Source organism: Galleria mellonella, unplaced genomic scaffold, assembly GCF_026898425.1.
Source record: "Galleria mellonella isolate WM207_F2 unplaced genomic scaffold, CSIRO_AGI_GalMel_v1 utg310, whole genome shotgun sequence".
NCBI classification, from domain to species: domain Eukaryota; kingdom Metazoa; phylum Arthropoda; class Insecta; order Lepidoptera; family Pyralidae; genus Galleria; species Galleria mellonella.
In genome coordinates, this window is record NW_026442071.1 from 1 (window position 1) to 11,525 (window position 11,525).

Here is an 11,525-nt window from a genome sequence, read left to right on the forward strand (position 1 = left end):
CCCCCCCCCCCCCCCCCCCCCCCCCCCCCCCCCCCCCCCCCCCCCCCCTTCTCCACTCATTAAACATTCATATAATCTTGATTTTGGTCCATTAGAATGAAGCAAACAGTCTGAGAAATTGAATTTGTGTTAATATTGCAGTGCAAAGCACTGTATTATTGCATCAAGGAGGCGATGGAGAAGAGTGGGCGTCGACAGGACGCGGCCGAGCTCGGCGGAGAGTTCCCATACAGGATTGCGCCACGGGCGAGGGTGGCCTTATACAGGTACTATATCATTCCTTAAACCTACCTGCCTGCATTCCACTGACAAGCTTACAACAATAAAAGTACTTTTTGCTACGCAAGAAATTATTTTGCCAAAAACAAACTATTAAAAAATATTATAGCCACCTTTGCTCGGGGTGATAAAAGGATTTTAACGATACCCCGTACATCCACATCTGCCCAGGCATTTAGAAGTTAGGGTGAAGTCAAGAAACTGCACTCCTTTTTTGGTCAGCCGTGTAAAAGTTAATATAAAAATTAATATTGGAGATAAACCAAGCAACTCTATGTATAGTACAGTATTTTGATATAATTTGAAAAGGTACACGTTTTTTAAATTTCACTAAAAGCAAATATAATTATTTAAAAAATTTCTTAAGTATTCTATAATTATTTTCTGAAACTGACACAAAACAGTAATATAAACTAAGCTTGAAGTCGCCTGAAAAGACAAAACAGAACTGTTATGATATAGGTTAGTTAAAATTACGCAACAGATATATCTTTAATGTGTATGTATTTTCTCTCGTGCAATTTATTTGAATTAATTATATAAAAATAATTTATAATATTTTTTTTATTCCAAAGGTTTATTTATGTAAGTTTAGTCTTATATACTACGAGAATATTCTTAGTTATAAGTAGTATTGAAAGTTTAACCTATATATTGATACTAAGCTGGTAACTGTTATTATTCGATAGTGTTATATACGATCGGCTTAGAATAAATTAATATAAGACAACTATGACACATATTATAGACTTGAATAACTCGTATCCTATTTGACACTTAACTGTTAATAGTTTATTATTTTGTGACCATATTATAAGTCAATATATTGATGTTTAATATAACATGAAAATTGGTGTAAATTGTGCTTACTTGTTTACGTAATATATATTCATAATTTATTACTAATATTTTTAAAGGTGTGCATGGAAGGCGTCGGTCTTCTGTTCCACCACAGCAAGGTATGTCCCAATGCTTTCACTGTGTTTTTATAACTTTTTGTCGGCTTATTTATATTATTGTGATAATATACCAAAACAGTTTTGATAATAATATTATCAAAGGATATAATCGTTGCTACATTTGTAAGTCCGTGCCGTTTTGGTATACTCATGATAATGATATATTGATCAGGTAAGGTGTCTGTCAGTGTCTCCGCTTCATTTGGAAAAAGTCTCGATATGATTGACCGATACCAGTAGAGTGCCGTACAGCGGTAGACGCACCTGTACGCCAATCTACGGCACCGGCGCGGTACCATGTCCCGGGCCGGGCAACGCTTCATTGTCTCAGTATTGTATCGGTGCCGTTAGCGCATTGTTATACATTAACGAAGCTTCTCATCCGACGATGACATTGAAACCTAATTATATCTCACTACATACAGGGGATACGTGCTATAAGTTACATATTGTTGAGTTACTTGTGCTGTAACATACTCGTATCACGGCACCACTCAAAAAGCTGCCAGATCGATCCCCCACATATTATATATTCTCATAACGAATTGGTTTATAAAACCTTTTAAATATACAACAATTATAATAATAATAATAATATTATACCCGTATGCAAGGACCACTCAAACTTTCCTATTTCAGTTCAAATTCTTCAACATTATACGATTACCTAAATTTTATCCGATAAGTACATATATGTATTTCTATACATTTTATTTCTTTTATAATAGTATCGTCTCCGAACGATTTTGCATTTTCTCTAATAATTTTAATTATCGAGTATAGCTTATGTCGAATCAAAAATCCAGTATTTTGCCCTTTAATATCTTTCTATTACTAATTCGATGTAATAGCTTAGTTTTTACATTTAAGGTAACCGTTGTCTATCTGATTTACGTATATATCTAATCCATACAATTTGTGCATGTGCTATTTGTCTGCCATACCCGTATACCGCTGGAGTGTGGGCGCCAGTGCCGGAGCGTCGCTCCGCTAGGAACTTTGAGATGGTCTTGACACGCGCTCGGCCGCCCTCTACTAATCTCTTCTTTTTGTCTGTTCTACTCTTTCCGGATACGCCGAACCCGCTGCGCTAAAGGATTTCGAGGTACACAGTGGTTCATTCACTAGTAATGGCGACCTTTACGACCTTTATGATCTCTGTCACGGTCACCGTGAGACGCGCTATTAGCGATGATCGTTCGAGGTCGTAGGGCTTTACTTGTAGTTTTGAGGCTTACCGATTGTTTTTAGCCGTTGTTAGCGTTGTATTAGTTCTCCCGAGTGCGGCGAGCGCCGAAGCGCGCGGTCGTGCATGCACATAGACGCCCTTTGTTTATTATCTGTTTATATAATCGCACCCGACAGCTTGCATTCGTTATCGTGGATCGTCCGGCGAGCGGTCTCGATATTTCGCTCTCACACATTGTGTTGAGGTTTAGTTCGTTCGTCCCTTATCACCCGGAGCCCGAGCGAGCGTCACGTCAGCGCTAAAGCTTTACGGACGCAAGTCACGAGGTCAGTCGTAGAGCATTCGCCATCTCACAAGTTCTGGTGCGGCCCCGGGCCAGTCGCGCACGCCCCTCACCCCGCACCCGACCTCGCAACCCTGCACCACCTCGCTGCCCGCACCCACCACCTATCCTTGCGCCTCTACCTCAACTCCGCAGCCCGCGTCCTCGCGTGGCTCTCCCCATCCTGCACCTAAACCTAGCATCTTCTATAAGCCCGCATCTCATAATCTTTCCTCACTTGCACTCCCCGCGCACCTCGCCTCACTTCGCCGCGCCGCCGTCGCCTTGCTCCACCCTCCTGTTCATTGCCGAATCTCTGGATATACAGAAATTCAACTTTTATTTACTTTCGGTATTAAAAGCTGCCGACGAGTGCGTTGAATTTTTGTTCGTCAAATACATAATATTGTGGTGAGCTAGCTACGTTTCGATACATTGGGTTAAATAAAAAATTACAGAGGATTTATATACTGCTTAATAACAAGTACATATGTAACATTGTATCGAAATTTAGCTTTTATATCGCTGCCCGTATCGCATTGGAGCATGAAGCATGCTTAATATTTTTTATAGAGCATAGGGCAGTAGGCCGATGCATGTCTTTTTATGATGTTCTAGTTTGATATGATAATTTCAAATTTATGAAATTAAAGCATCTAATTTGAATAAGTGAACAGTATCATATTATATGCCTACTTATGTATTAATACAATTTAATTACATAAAATTAGCATTTATACATACATACTTACATAATAATGATGCTATACATGATAAACTTATACAAATTTAATCTTTGTATTTATGGCATTTTAAGGAATTCTTAAATATGAAATTTAACGTAATCTAAACCGAATTTGTCAGATTCAATACTTTCTGTATTATGTAAAGAATTAATCAATGTAATTAAGTATTTATGGAATTAAAAACAGATAAGAGATTTATATTTGAATTATTTTTGACGAAATATAAATAATAGTAAATATATATTCTTCTACAAATTTTTATGGCAATGCATGATGCTTTGTATATTTTTGCATGATCTGTTTAACATGTCGAATAATGTTGATGTTAATGTTAATGAATATGTACCGCCGACCGGCGAGTTGTGGAGCGTTAGCTGTGTTCCCTTACTAGAAATATATCTTCCTCCTTATATGAACTAATAATAGTTGTAGTACAGTCTAATTTAATTATAAATTTAAATACAGTCAATACTAAGTAATAATGAATGCTATTCTCATTAAAAGTAGTACGTAAACAATTTGACGACCCCCATAATCTAATTAAAATGTAATGGTAGGTAATTAAATATATTATAGATATAACAAGAATGTACATATACGTGTATATATGTATTATAAATTGTCTGAATAATTTATTTCACATTTTATTTGTAAAGACACTAAAGTACAAAAATAAACGGACGCTGTACCTATGTAGGCATCTTTATAAGCACATATTTTGATATGTTTATATTTAATGATTTCGTATACCGATTTATTCTTACATATTTTTTTTAAATTGCAGTTCTTTGTGCGGCTCGATCACATTCGAAAATGCTTCACACAGAACGGAGGTATCTTCGTTTTAGAAGAATTTAGTAAGTATATATTTTATTACTGATTACAACTAATATATTTTACTCATTTGTTTTAACATTTAGGTAAGATTATTAATTTATGATGACATGTTCAAAATTGTGCGTCTACAAAAATTCGAAGCGAGAGCGAGATTCATCATATTTTCTCGCATTTAAACGTAATCAGTCCTATGTATTTACCCGCTTTCCTTTAAATTATTACCGTCGGTTTTATAATTTACCATAGAAGGGCAAGACAAAATGTACTATTGTTTCTTAGTATTGTTTATTTATTTCTTTAACACCAAAAGCATATTGTAATGTGACTTAAAAGTACTTAAATTATAGAAGTGACGCGTTTCGATCTCTACACACGATATTTTACGATAACGTTATTTTACATTTTATTCTATGATATATAAAATATGATATCTATTTTTAAATTTCTATTATTTGTCTAATTTCCATGCTGCATTTTGTTCATAAATTGACGTCTTATGTAACTTTTACTGTAAAATTTGTTTATTTTTTCTTCAGATCCGAAAACCAGACAAATACTACAGAGGAAGTACAAATCTATTATGGCAAGTATTACAAATCTTTTATAAAATATAAGCATCCTTTTTATGTTTATAATTGTTTTTGTTTTATTCATTTACTCTCGTGTCTTATGTTGTAGGCAGAGAAAGTAGTGCTTGACCTTCACCGTTTCTTCTCCATATGGCTTTCTCGGTACTTTGTCGAGACCCATGGAACTCAACTGCATTATGCACCTTACGTTTCATAGCCCCTACGGATGTATGTACTGTCAAATTATTATTTTTATTTTGCATGACATTTCCTTCTAACGCTTTATTTGTTTAACTGTTTATATATTTATTTTTATTTTAATACAATTCCATCTACTTTTTGTCAAATTTTACTAAACATATACTTATTTAACATATGCTTTTGTAAACATTCGGGAATAGTTATACTACCTATTCTTGTCATCTGTTTTCTGCACAGTCATGATTTACAGATATAACATAAAGGCTAATGCAGCTCAGCAGAGCTTACGCAAATCTATTAGTAATGGGAATTAGAAGTGACAGTTGCTTTTAAATATCATTACAAATATTCGCTATTTATTGGGTTAATATATAATTTTAATTCCTTTATCGTTAGTAAATAGAACATTTAACTAATCAACCAGTGATGAAAGGCTGATTTTAATTGTTCTTCGGTCTAGTCGAGTGGCGAATAATTTAGTAGAAGTTTAGCTTCATTTATAAGATGGCGGGCCTCTGCTATTTAGGTGATTTTTTATTTATAATCCCTTCGTGTACTTTACCTTTTTTATTTACCGAGAAGCTGCAAGACATCTAATTGTATTGAGTAACAAAGGTAAGTATGGAACTAGTGCGGTCTTTGACCTAAGAAACAATAAATTTGCTCCTAGAAATTATAGACAATTATCTACAATCGGAAAGTGGTAACCGACGTCTATAGACATGAACAGAGTACCATGGACATACAAGAATATTTAATAATTTAATATAAGATTATTATTTGATGTATGGTATTATTTGTGTCTGTTAACACAGTATAAGTAATAGTGTTAAATAAGGTACGTAAATACGTAACTAAGATAACTAAGTATTGGCACTCTCTGCCGCCCTCTAGGATCTGACCACACCACCTCTAAAATACACTTCAGCGCCCAAGCTCTAATTAAGGTCTCTAGTCTACGCTTCAGTTGGCGCCGTTGTCAGAGAAGGATAGACGGTACAATGTTTACGAAATATAAAGTAACTAGCTAGTCTCCATTAGTATAAATTTTTATCGAAATCCAGAGTTATTTAAAATACGAATACGACTATTGTTGCGTTGAAATTTATTTGGATGTGACCACTTAGACAACTAACAAAATAATAATATACTTAGGCCATGATTAGAAATCATAACTATGCCTCGTGGTTTCATGAGTATCACAGTATCTACATATCATAATATAGGTACTAGGGGGGAAACGGATTGTTAGTAATGCGGACTATCAGTCCTATTGCTAGCATTATTATTATTATACCCTATTAGGTTAACCTCCACGTGGTCCCCCTTAGAAACCATCGTGCTAAATTCCAGGTGTATTCATCACGGTGGGCTATCTGATCTGCCCTTTCATCTCACCTATCATCCCTCACTGGTGTCCCGCCAGCGTATACCGTTAGCGCAGGCGGGATTACGATTCCATTATCATCTATTAAAAATATATATAGGTACTGTGACACTTATGACACCACTCATAAATTGCTATTACTGAGAAATAAGTTGATATGCATTAATATAAAAATATTTGTACAAGTGAATAGTAACAGTGATCTAAAATTTTAAATAAACTTTTGTATATTTTATAAAGATTTGATGAATTATATTGCAATGAACACTGTGCAGCTTTTTCAAAGCACATCCAACAATATACCGAAGGGCGCTCGATTTTTCCCACGCTATCCCTAACAACTGCTACTGCTATAAGGAATGGTTCCATACTTTATGGCAGTCTATGGAGGTAGCTTATGTTCAGCAGTGGACAGATAACGGTAATTGAAGCTGATTCTGTAGTGCCATTTGTCTAAATTTATCTCTTAACCTATTTTAATTTGATAATTTTGCGAAATTACTGTGGTATCAAATTAAAATTTCAATTTTAGAGATCAGAATCGACTCCATTGTTTTTTTAATTGTAAGACATATCATGGCGTTTTTGTATGGAGTGTCCGAGGTGGGCTACAGAGGACCCCCCCCTCCCCACCCGCAACAAAGCTGACTTTAAATCTACACCCAGTAAACGTAGTGGAAAATGCAAAAATTAAATACAAAAACATTACAAATAAGTATTAAATACAAAAACAGAACAATATTGATATAAATAAATAAAAATAATATATAGAATGATTGTAAGAAAAGTTATCGTTGAAATTTCTGCCTCATAAGTATTCAAAATTGCATGTTATTGCATTTTAAGTACGCTATATTTTTATAATAAGCGCTATTTTTTTAAATATTACCTTCTGTAAGATAATAATATATTTTTTCTATTTTAAAACTCAGGACAGATATTTTGTCAAAAAGTTGTCACAATGCTTTCCTTTGGTTATTTATTTTGGCTTGTATTTTGTAGTTTATTTAGGTACATTATTTTACAAAAGACAGGCACGATCACATCAATTTAATACGTGTTGTGTAATTAGGTAGTACAGAAAATGTATGGAATCACAATGAAAGTTATAAAACCTGGCTGTTTATTAACCTCTAGTAGGTTTTTTTTTAATAGATGAAGAGGGAATGGTACGCCCGTCTATGTTAACAGTATACAAATGCGAGACACTAGTGCAGAATGAAACAATAAGAATGAAGTCAGGTCAGTTGGTGCATTGTAGCAAATTCACACAAATTACTCACGATGGTTTCCAGAGGGGACCGCGTGGAGGTCGTCCTAATAAGGTTATCAATGGGGACTAAAATTTCCATTACTAACAATGTCCACCCAAATTAATATCCGTAAGTATTTGACAGTTCATGGCCAACAAATTTGTACCCTTAGAATGAGAAGAAAAAGTAATAATTAACATGGATCTAGTTGAATCTCACCTATCACATTTGATTTGCATTGTATAATCTGTCAAACCCTTTGGTCTACATGTTTCGATCAAAGAACCGTACATATACACACTCGGAAAATATTACCCTCTAATTTTCGATAATTTTCACCCGTCTAGGTGAAAAGTACCTGCACATGACCCGTTCACATAATTTAAATTGTCTATGACGTGTGATTTGTGTTTCAGGCTGACCAAATATGTTATGCTGTGCTATGCGTGTTCTCATACTTCGCGGCCGGCCACGAGCAGAAGAAGGCGATCCTCGAGCAGGCGGCGCGGGTGCCTCCTGCCTCGCCCGCTGCGCTTGCGCCCGTCTCGCCCTCTTCGCACTCGCAACGAAGCCCCAAGGCTGACTTTGAAGTGGTCTCGCCTAAAAAAAAGACTAGTCCGCAGGTAAAATTATGAAGTTTACCATTTCGGCCTTGAGACTCTAAATGTGTACACTATTGTAATTTTTTGTAGTTAATTCGAGATGTAGATTCAGTTAACATTTGACACTTGAAACAGAATAAACTCATCCAAAAGACCATCTAATTATACGTATTTATTAATTGCAGATTTTATAGGTATGACGATAATTAAAAGTTGTTTATTTATCCATGCACAGATTTACTACAGAATATCTATTGGCCTTATAATTCACATTTTTAAGTTACAATTTAAATTGCAAAGTTTTATACGCTACAGGCAGAAAAGAGGTCCCCGGTGAGCCGTGCGGGTGAAGCCAGAGCATCATTTGCAAAAAGTGAAGGTGGCGCGCTCACAGAGTCGAGAGAGGTGACGCCAAGTGTCGCGGGGACGGCGGCAAGTATCGCGGGGCCGCCGGCGTGTGCCACGGGGCCGGCAGCCGGTGTCGTGGGGCCGGCGGCAGGGCCGGGGGCGGGGGCGGGGCCGGCGGAGGGCGGGCAGGCGCACGCGGCGTTGTCTCGTGCGGGGAGCGCGCCGCCGCGCCGGCCGCCGCCGCCCGCGCCGCTGCAGCAGCGGCTCGCACGCGCACACTCGCAAGCCGCCCCGCCGCGACCCCTCGACCCTCCACTGGTGCGTACCTGCTGTTACCATAGTACTGCTTATGCTAATCAATATTATTATTATTCGATTACAAATCTATTTAACGATCTTACAATATTAGAATATTATTCATATTGCAATAATGTATTTATTTTTAATTATATAATTTTTTTGTCAACTTATCAATCATCAAATAACAAGACTTCGCTTTGCAGATACCACCGCGCACTGGTGCCGGGGGCGGGGCAGCGGGGGCGGGCGGCAGTCGACCGGTCGGACCGCCGCCCGCCCTGCCGCCGCGACAGATGTCCGTTGCGGCCGACTTCAGTGCATTCAGCAAGTATGTCTAAAGATACATACGTACATTTTTTAAAGTTGAATTAAACCAAGCCTAGTACTTAGTCGAGCTGTTCTTATACAGTCGTAAAGGGTATACCTAGCTGAATCCCAAGTACCTCCGGACACTTCATAAAAAAAAAACAAGATCTGTACCTATCAAAACTACAGAAAATAGTAACGTCTGTAAATGTGACAATGTGTGCGTGTGTAGTTACAACTAGAGCGCGAAAATAGAGTTTCTATGCTGACGTGTGTTAGTAAGAGGGTGGCGTCAGATCACAGCGGGCGACAGGGAGTGTCTATACTGTACTTTAGTACTATTACTTATATTGTGCTCCAGGAACAAGTTCAAAATCTCAAAATACCTTGAAATTTCCATACAAGTAACGTGATAGATGAGTATGAGTGGTTAAAAAAAAAAAACATAAAAGTATAAAGTGCAATTTTTTAGCTTTGTCACCTGTTACCTGCCAAAGCCCCGATGATCTAAACTACATACTCCCTAATTATTCTAACCTGTGTTAGAGACATGCGCAGAGAAATTTTCAGCTTTTATAATGAAAATCTGTCCGTCGCGGCTTTTTGCTTTATATATATGGTCGTAAAGAATAGTATATGGAAACGCAGAGCGGGCGGCAGCGCGAACTCGAGCCCCGCGCGACGGCCGCCAGCCCGACAGGCGTCCACGGGCGGCCCGGGCGGTCCGGGCGGTCCGGGCGGCCTGGGCGGCTCCAGCGGCCCGAGCGCAGCATTCGCGCCGACCAACCCGTTCACGACGCCGCGCCACCACGCCGAGTTCGTCATCCCGCAGCGCACCAACGTTCGCCGCTCATCCACCACCGACCGGAATTAGTATCCCCGTCATACCTCGAAACCCTATAGGTACCTTTTACAAAATGTGATAATAATACATATAGATACATAATGCGATCAAAGGAAGAATAGGACTGCCTTTTCGCCATATTGTATTGTTTTAGTTGTCAAAATGATTAAGTAAAATTATAACACTATGTTACTTAGTTAAATAATATAGAAAGATATATATGTAAAATATTTTTTGTGCAAGCTAATGCAAACAGTACTTTTCAAAGTTGGTGGGTAGAGGTAAATGACGTTCCTATTCTTATATCGATCGCATCGTACGCCGGCACCGATGTATATGTACATAAATATATATATATTTTTCTTACTAAGCCTATTTAATAAATAATTCTGGCACCTCTGTTTTATTCTAAAATAAAATGAATAAATTATGTTTTTGTGTTATCTATATATGTATATTTTAAATTTTTTTGTCTCATTTTAGATAACTCTTCGATATATGACACACCAACATTGTTTACTAAGTATACTGAGTAAGAAAAACATAAAGAACGGCATGTTCCGTTCGTTTTATCGCGGTGCCCTTTAGTATTAATGATAATAAAAATGTCTGTGTTCCTTAATTACTGTCTCTGCAATAATCATATTACTTATATGCTCGATGTCCAATGGTACCTATGCGATTTAGAAAAAAAATGTATCCTATTTTTTGACGTTCTGTAGGTATCACCAGTTGTATTTATTTATATTTAGCATTGAACGTTTTTGAGAATATAAAATTGCATAATATGGTTAAGACGAGTATACCTATACTAAATGCTAATTTGTTTTATATAACAATATTTAATACAAACTGTACTTCTTTATGACGTAACAACAGCGCACAACCGCCTCAACTTGTTGGTTACGTAGGTAAACACGAAATAACGAATTATTTTGTAAAAATGTATGTCCGAAATCTACCAGTGACATTAATTAATTTTGTTATTGTATCTATTCCTGATCAAATTACAGTACAACTATAATATAGTTATTAAAAGCGTTTCGATAGGCAATTTGAAAAAATTAGAGGCAAGCTGATTTTTGCATGAATCTTCCTATTATGATTGTACACAAAATATCAAAAATTCTACAATTATATTTATAATAAAATATTTTTATTTATTTATTTATTTATTTAAGTACACTTTATTGCACCAAATAAAAAGAGAAATAACAAATACAGTAAATATTAATGAGAAGTGATACAAAAGGCGGCCTTATCGCTAAGCAATCTCTTCCAGACAACCTTTGGGTAGAGGACATTGAGAAAAAGACAAAGAGTAGGTGGCGCACTATTATATAAATATTATCATATACAAACATATATAGATTACATACATAT

General features: G+C 36.7%; 1 protein-coding gene across 1 annotated transcript; it reads left to right on the plus strand.

Moving 5' to 3' along the window:
* Positions 1–141: 141 nt before the first annotated feature.
* Positions 142–11,267, plus strand: LOC128200894 (MAP kinase-activating death domain protein-like; the record flags this gene model as incomplete). The annotated part of the gene is made up of 8 exons (XM_052895745.1): positions 142–266; positions 1,197–1,238; positions 4,280–4,352; positions 4,869–4,915; positions 8,159–8,365; positions 8,660–9,010; positions 9,196–9,320; positions 9,947–11,267. Coding segments are annotated over 8 exons (1,196 nt in total), but the record flags the coding sequence as incomplete, so codon positions are not given.
* Between the last annotated feature and the right edge of the window lie 258 nt (positions 11,268–11,525).